Source organism: Manis pentadactyla, chromosome 9 (genome assembly GCF_030020395.1).
Source record: "Manis pentadactyla isolate mManPen7 chromosome 9, mManPen7.hap1, whole genome shotgun sequence".
In the NCBI taxonomy this organism is placed as follows: domain Eukaryota; kingdom Metazoa; phylum Chordata; class Mammalia; order Pholidota; family Manidae; genus Manis; species Manis pentadactyla.
Window position 1 is genome coordinate 11,929,422 of NC_080027.1, and position 17,699 is coordinate 11,947,120.

Below are 17,699 nucleotides of genomic sequence, written 5' to 3' on the forward strand. Positions count from 1 at the left end.
ATCATTGAAAAGAATGGAGATGTTACACAGCAAATTAGTTTCAAGAAAATGTACCCCAGTTTAGACACACTGCATATGATATTTCAGAGGAACCCTCAAACTGACTAATCTTATCGATAATCAAAGCTGGAAACATGTTAGTGAGGAAGAGAGAAAAAAATAAGTCTCATCAGCATACCAACAATATTTAAGGCCTCAGAAATAGATAAGCTATCTGAAATAAATAAAGAATAATGATGCAGAATAATAACGGAAAGAAAGGAATACTGGTGACTGAACTCTAAGAAAAGTGCTCTGGGTTACCAAAGAAGCACCTTGAACACACATACCTCCCCTATAGTACTTATCACACTGTATTTTATTTTCAGAGTTACCTCTCCCTGTGACTAGGTAGATGTTCAATAAAGGCTTACTAGATAAAAGTATGAATAGTTAGGGAACAGAGTATAAAGAAAACAAAAAAGAGAACATAAACCATTAGAGAGAGGTGGGAAAATAGGGAGAATACTTGGTCACTGTTTATTAATCCAGAATAAATAAAACACCTAGAAATACAAGCCTGTTTGTACAGGAATTGATCTGAAGTATTCCAGATCCAGAGAAAAAGTGCCTTGATACAACTCTGATAAAAACAGATGGAAGAGTAAGGAAAACTGAACCTGGATGGCTCTATGATATAGTTTCCCTAAATGGAGAGCACATCTCATTTTAGGCACTGAGAGAAATCAACCAAGCAATAAAGAGGACAATATAGTTAACAAATTGAATTCAGAGCTATACCATTAATTTTGTATAGCAACATATTCCTTTAGCATCTGGAAATCTGATGGTTAATGAACAAGCCATGAGAGACTGCCTTATGAAACTAAACAGTGTAAAGATTTGTGAATGGACCAATTTAAAGCAGTTTGCTAATGTTACAAGAATGCTAAATAAATAACAATAGTAATAAAGGCATAATGAATAGTTAATATGTCAGGGAGCTAAGGGATTCAAATCTTAGTCTTGGACAATTTCCTTTGTGAGCGTCACTAAGTCATTTTTGTTACTAATTAGTAAGAATAAATAGCAATATTATTGAGTAGGGGTTAGTATTATGAGCACTAAGAGCAGGAGAGAAGACAGGCTAAAGTTGGCTACTAAATGTGATTGACTATGTGCAAATGATTCAATTTTTATTGTGTACTTGATGTGCAGCATTTCCTCTTTGTACAAAAAGTTAGCCACCTCCACTTTATCATAAAAGGATATAAAAATCAATTAAATATGCATGAAATTGCTTCAAACTTTAAAAATAACAATTAAATTTAAATTAAATCACCATGACACAAACTGTCTAAAGTTTGTATTAACATAATAAATTAGGTAGTTATTCCATACACTACTCAACTCATAACTTCTCTAATACTTCTAACAATGACAATAAAATCATTCCCTTGTACTTACATGGCTTTTCATTTTTTTTGAAGAACTTTCATAAATATTAATTGAAGAAGTAGCATTAAGTATAATCTGACCACTCATTGTACAGGCCTGTCAAGTACAGATCTATGTTGCAGGAAATCCTTCTATTTCCTCCCTAGTGCTAAAAACATAATCCCAGATTTTCACTTCTTTTAAAGCACTTTCACACACATTAACTGGAGCAACAGCATTAGGATCACAGGGCAAAAAGCTGAGGTCTATTAAAAATCCAAGATACGGACAGCTGGAAGGTAGATTCAGAGGGCTAAGACAATTTCAAAGGCAAAGAGAATATACCTGATGACCCCTGATTTGGCAAGCGGCATTTTTATATCTCCATGCTCAGATTAAAAATTCAAAAAACAAGTTTCAAAAGGTCGAATTGTTCCCTATATGTTTATGACTTCAGAGTCATTACTTTATAACATTATACCTTACTAATGTAGTTTTTCAATTGTTTATTTTACAGCTGGGAAAATTTTGCCTGATACTATATAGAAAATATTCAGAGAAACAATAGTGACCTAGGTATCTTATCTGTTCCTGTAGCTACAGAATTTCATAGATCATATTTCAGTAGGATTGCCAGATAAATCACAGGATAAAATACTGCATGGAACATACTTATAGAAAAAATTATCCATTGTTTATCTGAAATTCAAATTTAAGTGGTTGTCCTGTATTTTTATTTGCTAAATTTGGCAACCCTATCTTTCAGTATAAACCTGTTTCAGAAAACACCAAATTCATCTCTCCAGGAAGAAATTTAGTCTTGTAGAAGTTGGGAAATTCTCTACCTTTGAGGAACTTCTTGAGGACCAAACCACCATAAGTGCTTCCTGCAGAAGCAACTGTAAGAAACAGAATACAAAGAAATATCATAAGTAAAACAATTAAATGGATTTTACCTAAAGAATCAAATGGCAGCCTAAAAACACTGCTTATAGATACAGAACATAAAAATGGTGACCACTATTAATGAGTTCATTTAAAAATGGAAGCACAAAAGACTCATGATTAGGCTGCAAATGTTTGGGCAGAGTAACTTCTTGGAGCAAACCAATGGCAAGTCTTTTAATCTATACTCAACAACAGGACTGCCTCTTTCGATATTACTATTTCTGATAGAATAGGATTCAAGGAAGACAGCAAACTGTAGCAGAAACCAAAAGCTACTATGGCTCAAGTCCTTTGTTTGAGTGAAATCAACCCTGCCACCTTGACCAGTTTATCAGATTAGAATCCATGCACAAGCTAATACAACCATATACAGACCAACATCACCCCAGCCATGTAGCCAACCATTTCTCTCATGAATGGTGAGAACTCTGTATAGTCAGAGGGGAGTTAGTTCATGCAGAGTAATTGCTAGTTACACAAAGATAAGACAGGTCATTCTAGTTCAGGTTGAGAAAATATCTTGTAGAGCCTAGAGTACTATTCAGTCTCAACTGGGACTCAAGGTGACTCCTCTAAGGCTCATGGGACAACTTCACCAAAGCATCTGTCAATAAACCTGCACATACATATACACACACACAAAAGCCATACAAACAAAAAAGTTATCACTTCACAAGTTCAAGAGAATTAGTTGTTTCAGAGCCACTCAATTCATCACCTTTCCCTCAAGAGTAGAGGCAAAAATGATGAAAGAATAAGAGCCAATGGAAGAGAGATATTGTCAAACTAACTGCAAGTTAGGATTATCAAAATATACACAATCCATCTTTTTATTTCTTTCCCTTTTCCTTTACTTTTTGGCTCTTTTGCAACTACCAAAGGCTGGGCATAAAAGAAAAAGAAGAAAATTCAGTGCAAAAATTTTGCTGTGAAAGAGGAGGTTAAACCAACAGCAAGAGTGAGATTGTTTCTGAGCAATCTCAAACCAATAAAATAAATAATCCTGTGATGGGAGTCATTCTACTCACCTTTCCTGTATGGCACATTTGTAAACCTATCACCAGATACTTATTACATAATCGTTTAAGTTATTCTGACTACAGAACAACCCTGGAGTAATAACATGATAAGATTACGAGTAACTGAAATTGTTTAATAAACTGGCATTCATAAAACAAATCATGAAAAAACAAAATCAGTATTTTTTCCTCCTCTACTTACTGGTTGTTAAACAATGAAGAGTATTTGCCTGATGCTTAGAATTTAATGCTTCTATAGAAATCACTAGCTGTCCTTCTAGCAGTGCTCCAGTTGTTACTCCTGCTGTTTCACACTTCCAGGAAATTATTAAATATTTCAAAATCTGAAAAGGGAAAAATTCAAACAAAACATTATCTTCTTTAGAAATCAGAGTAATAAATTTGTGTGATACAATCAAATTAATAATTCCAATTTCCAAAAAATAATACACTTGCTTGCAAAATGTGAAACTTGCATTTGTTCAGAACAAAGCATTGTGTCTAAACAGAAGAAATAGCTAGGGGAGTGACAGAAGAAAGGAGACCAGTGAAATTCAACACAATGCCCAATGAGACAGGAAATGGGGACAAAAAACTGCTATATTCAAAGGGTAAGCTCATCTGGAAATAGTAATTTGGAAAAATTAAGTGGGAGTTTGCTTTTCCTGTTTCTTTTTTTCCTCCCTGAATAAAAGCCAGCATGAAGATTATGAATAAGAATGTCATCTGGTTATGAATCATCTTTACCTTTCTTTCATTAAATCAACATTTCTGAGGGTCCAAATACTGGCTCTGGAGGCAGATGCCTGGGTATGAATCCCTGATGTGCCAGATTCTAGCATGTGACCTTGGGCAAGTTACTTAACTTCTTTGTATCTCAGCTCTTCATTTATATGAATGAGGACAAATCTACCACATATGGCTGCTGTTGAACATAATATGTGCAAAATGCTTAACACAGGGCCTAGCATATAGTAGATGCTTAATAAATACAGGCCGTTATTTCTGATAAGGTATCTGCAGTAAAGATCACACATAATATTTAATGCTGAAAGGTCTCCAAGATGTTTGGATAAAAGATTCAATCTTGACGAGACAAACTTATAAAGTAATTGTATTTAATCCCTATTACTATTTATGAAAGTAGATGCTCACTGCCACACTAAGGTACCATAGAGAAAATTATTACCCTTTTCTTAAAGGCAGGGAGATCTCAGGAATAGAACTTGGGAGCTAAGATCCTAATTTATACCAGTTTATAAGGATGGTTTCTAAGCATTTCTACAGTCTGACACTTTTCCTTCACACATCTTCTTACTTAACTGTGCTCCTTGTTAAGATTTTCCAGCAGTTTCTTTATCCATAATGAGGGAGCAATAGGGAAAACGCTGGCCTATGAGCCAGAAGCTCTGGGTTCCATCCTAGGTTCCTGCGTCTGTAAAATCCTCCAACTTTCTCTGATGGTATAAAGAAGGCAGGCGGACTGGGAGAACTCCAGGCGCTGTCAGGTCAACCCCATGTGGCCTGTGGTTCTCTCCTAAGTATCACAAGGCTAGTAGCTAAGAATTCAATCAGGTAATGGCTGTGCAAGTGTGTAAGGGATGAACAAACATGGCAAGTCAGTGCCAGGTGTTCAGTTCCACCCCCAGAGCATAAAAGATCTCTGGTCCGTGGTGTTACCAGGGCTGGGAGAGGCCTCCCTAGGCCCCGACCCATGAATCCGCACACCCTGGTTGACCCAAAGGTCTAAAAAAATTTCCCCACACTCCCGTTTTGTCAGGGCTCGTCCCGCTGACCCCAGCTCCCCGTATTCATTCCCTTCCTTCTGCGTGTCCTCCCAGCACGGGGCGGGTCTTCCTAGGCTGGCATCCCGGTTCTACCCCGGGTGTCGGCTGCCGTGTGGCTCTCCTGGGCTTGCGAAGCCTCTTCTCCCAGCTGCTAAGGTGGGGTGGTGCCTGCCCCTCACGGTGGGCAGGACGGCCTGGCGTGCACACTGTGGTGGTGGCCCCACCGAGCAACCATTTCTCACTGGGCACTCCTGTGCCCAGGTCTCATCTGCGCCCCACACCCGTGTGGGGCAGGCTGACGTGCGCCGAACCAATCATTCCCGACCCTCCTGCTCCACCTCAGGCAACGCGAGACCCCTCTGCCCAAAATCTGCGGCCTCCTCATAAAGCCCGTGTCCTCACAGCGTCCTTTTCTGTTTTCTCTCCCCTGCTGGCATCACCTCGCAGATGGCCGTGGCCGTGCCCTCCATTCCGCGCAGACTGCAGCAGCAACGCCGGGGTGCAGCGGGCAAAGGGCCTTCGACCTCTCCAGGCGCCCACGCCCGGCCGCGCGTCGTCCTTTCCCGCCCGTGCGCGCGCCCCGCCCACCGGTCCGTCGCGCCTGCGCACTCGGCCGCCCCGCCCCCAGACCGTGGGCCGCCGAGGGCTGCCGGGAGCGGCGGGAGGTTCCCGGAGCCGTCGCGGCCCGCGGGCTGACGTGGGGGCGGACGAAGCGGCTGGTAAGCGCCCGCGGGCGGCGACCTGAGGTGTAAGCGAACGGGAATGAGGCCAGGCCACGACGACTCCTTCCTCCCGAAAGTGACTTTCCCACGGTCCCGCCGAGGTGCAGCCCTCAGCCCTTTGCTGGCCGCGTCACGTTCTTTGAGGCGAGAGAAAAGGCCGGTGCCCGGTTCGGGATCTCCCAAACTGGCTGGTTAACCCCCACGCAGCCTCACCTACTGAGGGGGCTGCCCCAAGTGCCCCAGGCCAACCTCCGGCTCCCGGATTAAGAACATAAAAATATGGCAGGGCCAGTTAAATTTGAATTTAAGATTAAAAAGATAATTTTTTTAAACATACATATATCCCATGCAATATTTCGGACATAGGCATACTAAGAAAATTATTCGTTCATCTGAAATTCAAGACTGTATTTTATCTGGCAGCCTGTCTCAAGCATGATCCCAGGGTGCCTAGCCAGCCCCAGGCCAGACTTGATGGAGGACCCCAAGAGGTCCCACCTCACTTTGACTCTGCACTAAATGTGCCCGTGGTAGGAACAGGCTTTCCTAGGCTCCCGCTGACAGAACCTCTGGAGTTGCACAGAGGATTCCCAGCGGGAAGGAAGGTGGTCCTCCGGACTCCAGCTGCTAAGACTCCTGGTTGGTTCAGGGAAGGCGTGGTGAGAGGGGCTTGACCCCAAGCTGATAATCTGGCAGCTAGTTCCTCGGGCAGCCAAAGGAAAACTGGTGAGAGATTCCTGCCTGGCAAAGGGTTGTCCAAGGAGAAGGGTGTTGGCTGCTTTCCTTCAGGGAAAATTCTCCCACCCCAGCCTCTAAAAGCCAGGATTGGACAGGACAGGCAGGGTAGCTGGCAGAGCGCCTGTCCAGTACCCAGCCTTGCTGCTACTCTACTGTGACCTCAATCATAGCGTTCTGGAGTCTGTGCTTGGCGCCATTGACCACCCTCCCCATATCCGTTGCTCACAGGTAGACCTACTGGAGAAAGGTGGCTTTTATTTCTGGAAAATACATCATAAACCATCTAAGCTGGCGTTTGGGGAACCATTGGAGCCTTTCTCTCCCTTTCATTCTCTTCTCTCTTGGGTGTCCCCTTTAGGAAGGGGAGTTGCCAAGGTGAAGAAAGCTAACATTTATTGAATGCTTGCTTGCTGTCCCATACCATTTGGCTCTTAACATAATTTTTTCATTCTCACAAGTATCTTGTGAGGTAATGTTTATCTTCACTATTTGATGGGTGAGAAACCAATGTGCTGAGGACAGTTCTTTAAAATACTTCCTGTGGAGTGCTGGCTCAGCAAAAAATGCCCCACCTTGAGAATGGCATGGGTGAGGAACAGTTACCAATGGACTTCAGAGAGTTGGTCATCCAGACTTTCAGCCCTTGTCCTTGGAATGAGCCTCAGAGAAGAACATGCAGTGGAATACCCAGCGCCAGCCTAAAGGTAGGGCAGGCCTAACAGGTAGCCAGGGACACAGCCGCCCTCCCTAGCAGATGTAGGCAGGAGTGGCGGAATGACAAAGGGAGCCTTTGCTACGAGGCCCTGCCATCAGGACTTGCACAGTATAAACCCTTATAGTCAGGCAAGGTTTGATGAAGGCTTGACATCTGCTCTATGCTAAGTGGTCTTCACTTTTTTCTTATTTATCTTAAGTAATCTTCCCAACCTTGTATGGGAGGTGTTGTTATTATCATTTAATAAATGATGAAGTTCCAAGAAGAGGTTGTATGACACTGAGTTTGTAAATGGCAGAGCCAGAATCTGAAACAAAAATTTCTTAACCGCTTTTCCACTTCCCTACAGCTACCCAGTGCATCTCCCACCTGGATGTGACCTTCCTAACTGCTTGTCTCAGAGGTCTATAGTATGGGAACATTAACAATACCATGAGAAGCCAACCCCTCCATGCAAAAAGCTAAGGAGCCAATGAATTCAGCCACCCCCATCTTCCACACACTAGGGCTAGAATGAGCCCCAGCTCCCAGCCTTCTCTCATCCATCAATGTGTGTCCCATCCTGTTTGGGTTCTAATAACTGATACACAACTGAATTCCATGTTATTAAAATAAAATTTACTTAGACTCCATCCTCAGAGCAATAGAATGTTAGAGCCAAAAGGTGGCCATAGAAGGTATCAATTATCTTCAATAGATGAAGAAAGTTGAGGCCCAAATAAATGAGCTGCCCAGGGTTAAGGTCACCTTAGTGAACCAGGTCAACCAAAGAGCCTTTGAATGCAGCTCTGGACCTTTTCAGCCCTGGTCTTCAGGATCTTATTGGCAGTGTCTTCAGAGGCCCAGTTCTCCCCAGTCTTTGGGTATAGCTGCTTATTGATTCTGCAGGCATTTTTCCACCCATCTCAGGATTTTAGACTACTGTTGCATGTACATTTTGGACATCCTGTTTATTCTTAGTAGAAAGCCCCTATCTGGCCAAAGAGACCTCATCTGAAGAGCTTCATATTGGTTCTGACCCAGACCCAAGTTTGGAACCAGTATATCCCAGGGAATGCTGCCAGGTGAACAGGACATTTTAGTAACTGTTGAGCCATCTTTCCTTTTGAATATGCCCTCTCTGTGTGTATCATTCCTAGACACGTCTTGGGTCCTACCTTGTTCCCAGGCTGCCCTAGAGCATTCAAAAGCCCTAAGAAATTAACCCTAGGAACTTAGGTGGAAATTACCTTGCGGTCCCCCTTATCAGGTTTGGTGCAAAATTAAGTCCATTTGAGGGGTTTCTTTCCCCATGGGAAATTTATAAAGAGGCTATTTCCCATACAAACAATAGGAAAGGGTTAACTGCTTCTCTCGGGTCCTGAGCCAAGTCTGTCCCCCACCAGTTCCCATAACCGGGTTTCCTGAAATGGAGCAAGTCCCAGGTGCCTCTCCACTAATCACATCCTTGGAAATGGGGCCAGAAAGCTCAGATTAGCTCATCCCTTCACCTTCTTGAGGCCTTCTCTACCTGGAGCACAGAATCTGGGGCAGCTACACCACTCACCTCCCTCTGCTTTCCTATCAGAGGTCAGATGGGGATGTTCTCGAAGAGGAATGTCAGGTTAGGGTGGCACTAAAGGCCTCAGTGGTGCTGACTTTTCTGCCAGTTGTTAACAGTATTTGTTCTTCTTCATTCTAAGACTTATGGGCAAAGGAAAGATTCTCCCCCCAAGATAATACCAAGGTTTGTATAACTAAAGTATTTTCTCTTTGACTTCCATTTCCTATGTTTTCTTTCTCTCCTTAGAATGACTGTGATACTAGGTAGCTTCCTGTTTTTCCCGGCTGACAGTCACCCTTTGCACAGTCTCTGATTTCTCATCCACCAGTAGCAGGTTCTGGGGTTAGCCCAGCAATTTCATTCTTTTGCTGTTACCGTTCAGTTTCTCCTCTTCTTGATCACCAGTAAAATCTACATCACGAAGCCGGTGCTACTCTCAGTAATTGGTTTTTTACTTTCCCTCTCGGCAGGGTTGAATTTGTCCCGCCAGCTGATGTCCACTGAAAGTGTAGTGTTCTTTGTGGCATAGAAGCCTTGGGAAGGGAACAGCAGCGTAATCTGGTCATGAATAGCCAAGTAAACCTATTGGTCCAAAGGCCAGATGATCAACTTTATTTGAAACATAATTAGGCTAACCAGGACAAAGATTCTTCCCCTAGGAGCCCCATTCAAGAGGACATTGGATGCACGTGTTCAGTCTTCAAGGGTCCAGCCTTTGTATGACTGCAATACTCAATTAGAACTCAAGTACTTTACAGGAATGCTTGTGTACAAAGTCTCTGAAGCTAGTATTATGGACCCTTTTAGTGGAGCTGGTTTTCACAGATCTCTGAAGTTGCCTTGATTTCATCCATTTTAGCTTTATGGCCACTTCCATTTTCTGTTTCCTCAACTTTCACTCTCACCCATTGAAAAGAGGCTGTGGGATCAAAAGTCTAAAAGAGTCAAGATGTCTGAATTCTTTTCCCATTTTACCACTCACTTTAGGTGTTATGTTCTAGTTTTCCTCAACTAAAAGAAGAAAATTCTCCCAGGGGTATAGTTAAAATAACGTCTGTGAAGCAGTTTGAGAGTTTTAGGATCTTTACATTAGAAGACATCTTGGAAGTCATTTAATCTTGTGTTTACCAACCAGAGGAACACTATTTTTTTCCAGTTCGTTTCCTTTATCCCCATCCCTCTTCCTGAACAACCTCTCTTTACCTCCTTCCTGAACTCTTTCCTGGTATCCAAGGTAGAGATGATCTAGTTTGCACAGTATGTTTTGTGTATTTGGGAGTGGGGAAATACTGTCCTAATTCACCTCCCTATTTCATGCAATAGTCATTCCAGAAGTCCTGACAAGTTGCTATCTAGCTTTTACTTGAGTATCTCGTGTTAGGAAATTTGCCACCTCAGAGACAACCCATTCCAGTTTTGGACAGCTGTGATTTGGCAGTTTTTCATTATATTGAACTGAAATCTCCCCCTCATTGTATCTTCTACCCTTTGGTTCCAGCTCTGCCCTTTAAAACCACAGAGAATTCATCTAATCCCTTTATAAAGGGTAGAGGGGAATACCCAGAATTGTTATTGTTAACTTGTCACAGTGATTCAGACCTGGTCTGAATGATTGTATCACAGATGTCCTGTGCTTTGTCATTGTACGTTCCTAAAACATTGATCCTAAAACCTTGTATAAACCCAGTTTTGTGTGAATAACATCATTTTAGACACACTGGGAAGCTGTCTAAAAGAAACCCTATTATCAGTTCTTTCATGAACTGAAGAGTCCTTTTGTAATGCAAAGAACCTTCCCCATTAAATTTTAAGCAAATCTAGATTTTCATACTTTACATTACACTTACAGCAACATTTGCCTGCATACAAAACAAATAAAATAATGATAATAGTAATAGCTAACAGTTTATTGAGGCCCTATCTGGCTGGCACCAGATGTCATGCACCTGACATGCATTGTTTAACTTCGCACCATAACTTGCTTCTGTAAAATTATCCCATTTACAGATGAGGAAACTGAGGCTGAGAGAAGCTGAGCAATTTGCTCAAGTTCCTATAATTAGAAAGCAATGGAGGGACTAGCAGTTACCAAAGGGGAGGGCTGGGGAAGGATGAGTGGGGAGGGAGGGAGAAGGGGATTGAGGGGTATTATGATTAGTACACATGGTGTGAGGGGTCATGGGGAAGACAGTGTAGCACAGAGAAGACAAGTAGTGACTCTGTGGCATCTTACTACACAGATGGACAGTGACTGCAGTGGGGTATGGGGTGTCTTGATAATATGAGTGAATGTAGTAACCACATTGTTTTTCACGTGAAACCTTCATAAGAGTGTATATCAATAATACCTTAATTTTAAAAATTGTATTAAGAAAAAGAAAGCAATGGGCCAGAATTCCAACAGGGTCATAAGCCTCCAGAGTCTTGCGTCTAGCCACTAGAAAGTTTCAGATGCCAATGATAGTCAAAATGACTAGCTACTGGCTGTGTACCTCAGTACAAGTAAATTGGGCTATGATACAGAAGATCACTGTAATTTCTACAGCTTCAAAGATGTATGCAAAATCTACTCTTTGGGTTCTGGCACTGTAGGTTTCCCAGCACAACTCACATTTTCCAGTGCAATTTGATAAAGGAACCCCAAAGACTCCCCTTCAGCTATTAGTATTAAGCAGATGCTGCCAAAATTTATTTCAAGCACACATGTATGGTTACTTTTTCAAAGGATCTGTGTATTCCCAGGTGACTGTGGCATCAGCTTTATAAAAGAAGGAAGGGGTTCATTACTGACAGGTAAAATCAAAAGTGTTGAGAATCATGGTTGATCCAATCTTGCTCCTAGGTGGGTTGGATCATTCAAATATGTTTTTAGACCCAGTTTTAAATGGCATGTAGGTCTGCAAGTTAAAAATAGTCTAGGAGGAATGGTCCATAAATTAAGTGCAGTTTTAAATCCAACCTGGACAAAGATAAATGGATGTAATACTTCTATGTCCTCAAATCAGTTCTAGTTTCTCCAATTTAGTCAACAACAGCATGCACTCACAATATTGCTCAGCTCAGAACATACCCCTTGGGGCTCCTAGGACCCCACAATTGTCCACCCTGCATAAGGGAGCCTGAGGAAGGACTCTGTTCCATCCTCATGCCCCACCTCCACCCACCCTTTCATCAGAATGCTGCATTTGACTCAAGATTTTATCTTACCTCATCAGCAGACTTCTGCTTTCAAATACATGATCACTCTTTGCAAATCCTAATCTCATGCTACATGGCCTCCTGGCCCCCAGTAGTCTCAGGAAATCAGGTCAGTCCTTGCAAGACCCCAGAACTCCCTTTCCAAGCCCACCTTTCTGACCTTTACTTACACAGCAGGCTTGTAAACAATCTCAAGTCATAGACTCAAATGAGGAAATAGGTAATTTTCTTTATTTCTCAACCTAGCTCTTTAGCCCCCATTTCTACTAATGGCAGAAAAATAATAAGCTTGACTTACTCAAGACAACTCAATCATTTCAAGTTTTAAATTTAGTCTCAGGATTCTCCTCTCAGTCCTCTTCTTTTCATGATGTTCTAGTTTATGGGGGCTTATGCATCATTTTGACACCAGGGAAGGGACATCAAGATCAAGTGCCACTAACTGAAAAAGTGTAGCCTCCTTCCCATGGTCTTGGCCATTGGGCTCTGTCGCCACTGCACCTGCTGCAGAGTTACCTGGTGGGTGGACCTGCAGGCTTGGTAGAGACAAAGTGCAGTGACTGCTTTGTGGGGAGCTCAGTGGCTCCCACCTCATCTCTTCCTGGTACAACTGAACTTCCATCTGGTCCCTGGCTTGGGTCATGCACCCCTCAGCGTCTACTATGGGGTACCCCCCCAACTCCACAGCAATCCCCCCAGGCACCCAATTCTCAGCTCACCCTCACACTCCTTTCAGAAGCTGGGTGCCAACCAACTTTTCAGATTTCCTCCAAACGTCAAGGAGCCAAGTAGATTCAGATTTAGGAGAAAAGGAGGCTGGGAGTGGTAAGGAGATGGAATTTATTGCAGGCCTGCTTTGCCTACACAGGTGACAATGACACTTCTACTCTGTGTCTGTCACCCCTAGTTAGCATAGGGTACTGTGAAAGGCTGTATCTTCCCAGAGTTAGAAACAAAATGGAGCATAGACCCCTTCTGTCTACTGTTGTTTTGTGGTGGAGACAGAAAATAGCTAAACTGTCTTGCTCTCCTTTTCCAATCCTTTTCAATTCTTCTCCAAGCTCAAAAAGGGTTATATTTTCTGTGTGTGGGGAAAACTGACATGTTCTTCCTAATTCAACAGTTGATGGCATAAGCTCTGAGCTTCAGGTTTATCAGGTTCTGTCTCTTGATTTTTAAAGGGAAGCTTCTGAAGAAAAAAAAGGTCCCTCTCAAGAAATTGGCTCCTATAATTTAAAAATCAGAGCTTGCAAGAACATCTTCTCTGCAATAGATTTTAAAAGGTCTAGTTAAGAGTTCAAAGACCAAGACTTTGACTCTGCTCTCTCTATATTGTCCCTTTGCAGAGGATGCTGCATCTAGCATTCACTGCTGCTTAGTGATGGGAGTAAAAGAAATGGAAAACACATTGTTTGATATGAAAACATCTATTTTTACGTGTTTACAACAAGGAATCAGCTTCTCCCACAGGGTCTTTTCTGTTATTCATTAATTTGTTTCACAGGTATCTACGTGTCTGCTCTGCGGGGAATACGACCATGAAGTGGATGCACTCTCTCCCCTCACAGAGTTCATGCTCTAATAAGAGGGAAAACACCAATGGGCAGTGACCGTCCAGTATGGAGTGCTGTCAGAAGGCCCCTGTCCCTGACCTGCAGCCTATGGAAGGCTCTCTGGAGGAAGTCTAAACTGAGACATAAAGGATGAGTAAACCCTAGGCAAATAGAAAGGGAAGAGTATCCAACCAGGGAGAACAGGATGTTCAAAATCTCACACACATGGGAAAAACTCCAACATATTCCTTAGGTCTAGGACACAGAGTGTCAAATGAAAGCAGTGAGCCGTGGGTCTGAGAGGATATCAGGGACTGTCAGCTCTGCTCAGAACTTTGGACTTTATCCCCAAAGCACTGGGGAGCCATTGAAGGGTTTTCAGCAGAGGGGTGACCTGTCAGATTGCTTATTCAGAAGACCACTCTAGTTGCAGAGTGATAGATAAGGGGCCCACGAAGAATGCAGAGAGTGAGATAAGGGCCTAAAACAAAAAAACACCACCACCAGTAACAACAAAATTAAGTGACAAGGAGAAAAGGAACTTACAAAAGAAACAAAGGACCCCAGGGGTTAAGGAAAACCAGGAGACTGTGGCAGCACTAACCCAAAGGAGGAAAATTTCAAGAAACAGGCATAATTGGCCTTAATTGCAGCCAGGAGGAACAGCAAGATAGCAATTGGACATTAGCAATAGGATTATGGATGACCTTGTTGAAAGCAGCTGTAGAGGAGTAGAAGTTATCCTGTGTTGGACTAAATCAATTGCATCAGTGCTCATCTGTTCCCTTCACTTACCATCTGTCTGCACACTGATGTCTTCCAAATGTGTATCTTAAGTCCAGACCCCCTCTTTGAGTTCCAAACCCAGATACAATGGACTCCTTGATTATCTCCATTTGATGGGTTCAAAAATATCTCAAACCCAGCAGGCTCCAAGAACAGCACTCTCCCCACCCAAACCTGGTCTTCCTCCAGTAGCCCTCATCTCAGCCCATGGTACCTCAACTCTTCCAGCTGCCCCATCCGGCCACGACAAACACTGTCCCCTACCACCGCCCCTACATCTAACACCTTGCTGCACCCTGTCAATTCTTTCTACCTGTGTGTTCATCCAGCTCCACTACCAACATCCAAGTTCAAGCTACTGTCTTCTCTCCCACCTGAACCATAGTGGTAATCTCCTAACTGGTTCTCATGTCAACTTCATCCTTCCAACCTGTTCCCCACACACAAGCTGGAGTGATCTTTTTAAAGTACAAAGTTGATCACTTGGCTTCTTTGCTTCAAATCCTTCAGTAGCATTCCAGGGCTCTAAAAGTGAAAAAAAAAATTCTTTAAATGACCTAGAAAGTCCTGCATGATCTAACCGTTGCTGATATTCCCAGCCAGAATTCACCACACATTTCCTCTTGCCCTTCACTCCCACTTAGTTTATCTATCACTGTTTTCCCTCCCACTGCCCTTCTCTCTGTTTCTCACATGCACTGGGCATCCTGCAGCAGCAGGCCTGGTACCCACACACTCTGTGTCCCTGTAGCTAAGAACATGGCTCAAGTGTCAGACTGTCTGGGTTAAAATCCCAGCTCTACCCCAGCCTGGTTCAATGACCTGGGCAAGGCACTTAATCTCTCAATGCCTCCATTTCCTCTTTTGCAAAATGGGGTCAATATTTACCTCTCCAAATTATTACAATTAAATGAAATGTGTACAATGGGAGAAGTATAGTTCCCTATTAATGTTAGTAACTGCTCTTATTATTCGCCATTCTCTGTCTGGTTTAATGCTTCTCATATTTCACATCTCAGCTCAGCTGATCTGAGGGAGGGGATGTCTCCCTTGACCCCAAACTTCCTAACCAGGTTAGGACTCTATTAAATTCTCATTCAACATCTTGAACTTTTCATTCATTATACTTTGTGATTATATTGCTGAAGGGTTATTTTGTTACTGTCTGTCAACCCCACCAGACTATAGGCTCCAAGAAGATAGACACAGTGCCCATTTCCCTCACCACTGGGTCCCCAGATCCCAGCTTATTGCCTGGCACATAAGCCAGACAGTTTTTGAATGAATGTTTGATTGCATGGGAAGTAATGATGAGTTCAAATGACCCAAGAAGATTGTGATCGTAAAGGCAAGACATGGAGGAGGTTCGGGGTTCTCACTTATATTTTAAGCTGGCAGAGATACTTGAGCATGTTTAAATGTTGAGGGGAAAAAATTCAAAAGAAAGGGAGCTCATCAGAAGGAGTGAGAGCCATGAGGCTGCAGAGGAATGGGACTTAGGGCATGAGCCAGAAGAATCAGTCTCAGACAGAAGGAAGAACACCTCTTCCACGGCACAGGAACAAGAGCTGAGAATTCAGCTCCATCTGTAGGTTTGGTGGCAGGAAGTCCTACCAAGACCTTTCCTTGAATCTTGGTAATGTAAGCAGTAAATCTGGATTCTAAGACACTCAGCATTCTTGATGGACATCATTCCATTTACTTTTGCAGCTCATGTAAAATGGAAGCAGACGTTTTCTTCCTCATTGACTGTACTGATGCATGGCAGAGAAAAATAACAAGTTTCCAAGCAACTTGGTTACAGAGATGAGACAAGCAATCTCACTGTTCTCCTTACTGAATAGGCTTCCTCCCCAAATTGAGAAAACAGTACATTAAAATGAAAATACAGCAAAATAATGATGGCTGACACTGGCTGAGGGCTTACTATGTGCTAGGCACTGTTCTAGGACTTTACCTGCAAATACCTCACTTGATTCCCACATTATGATACCATTTTACAGGTAGGAAACTGAATCCCAGGAGGTTAACCAACTTGTCCAAGGTCAACAGCTTAGCAGATGGCAAAACTAGGTTTTAAACCCAAGGAGTCTGACTCCAAAATTGACGCTTTTAACCACTCTGCTATACTCTTTCTCTCTAGCAGAGGGACAAGAACATATTAGGAATAACTGGAAGACCTGGTATCTCCACCTATGAACTATGTGAACTTGGGCATTGACATAGGTATCTAAACATCAGTTTTCTCATCAATACAATGAGAATAATAATGTTTACCTTACGATGCTTTTAAAAGAATTATGAAATACTGAAAATGGGAAATTACTATACAAAAGATACTATTATGCTCATCATAAGACCTAATATCCTGTCTTCTAATTGGGTTGCAACCTAATAGGCTGTTATTGGAACCCTTGGTTCCTGTAACCAGTACAGCAGCAGCAGGTTTGGGTCTGACTCCCTTGGCAGGTCAGCTGATCCTCATCCCATCAGCTTTAACATCGCTGGCCAAGTCTCCTTGATGACACTTCAGTGACCCCCTCCCCATGAACACACTCACTCCTCTGTCTGGGAATATAGGGGCTTATGCCCTCACTTCGTTGATCCTATTACCTGAGCAGTGACCATTAAAAATAAGTAATAAGTAGCCTGAATTGCAGCTAATTGTGAGGTGCACCTCAGAAGGCCAAGCTCTAGTTTGGCAGTAGAACTGCTGTTCCAGTTTAGTGGTGGAATCAGACCATCAGAGCCAGAAGACAATGTCAAGGTCATGTTTTAGGGCAACTTCCTGATCCCTCTCCCAGCCCGTTTTAAAAGCTAGGAAAACTGAGGCCAGGTAGATAAGACGACCCAGCTAGTTAGGATTGGTAGCAGGACTTTTTTTACATTGAAAATGTTTTCAAGTGGCTTAACCCAAATGATTTCACCTTGTCATAGTCATGCCCTGCAAAGTATTTCCATTACTTATGTATTTGTTTCAATATGCATACATTTTCTGAAATGAGCAAAATCCTAAAATCCCATTACCCATAAATAAATAAAACCTTAAACCCAATAATTCACACACAGCCCATTCTTCACACTACCCTTATTTGGCCACTGCAGGCATTTCCCAGGTAGGAACAGGCCCACACCTTCAGCGGTCGTATAACCTAACTGGCTAAATTCAGAATGCTCTGTACAAAGTCCAGTCTATCATTACTAGTTCATCTCTGAGCTTCCAAGTCTGGAAGGACAGTACCTGCTACCTCTTAGAGCTGGAGTGGGGGCGGGG

General features: G+C 42.8%; 1 protein-coding gene across 1 annotated transcript in view; it reads right to left on the bottom strand.

Moving 5' to 3' along the window:
• Nucleotides 1-5,723, bottom strand: part of LOC130684791 (type 2 DNA topoisomerase 6 subunit B-like) — a 33,315-nt gene extending 27,592 nt beyond the window's left edge. Inside the window, exons 1-3 of the mRNA XM_057506861.1 lie at nucleotides 5,611-5,723; nucleotides 3,586-3,727; nucleotides 2,262-2,315 (exon numbers count right to left, since the gene is read on the bottom strand). Coding sequence (XP_057362844.1) covers nucleotides 2,262-2,315; nucleotides 3,586-3,727; nucleotides 5,611-5,640 — 226 coding nt within the window. The 5' untranslated portion in view covers nucleotides 5,641-5,723. The remainder of the gene's footprint in view (nucleotides 1-2,261; nucleotides 2,316-3,585; nucleotides 3,728-5,610) is intronic.
• Nucleotides 5,724-17,699: the final 11,976 nt, after the last annotated feature.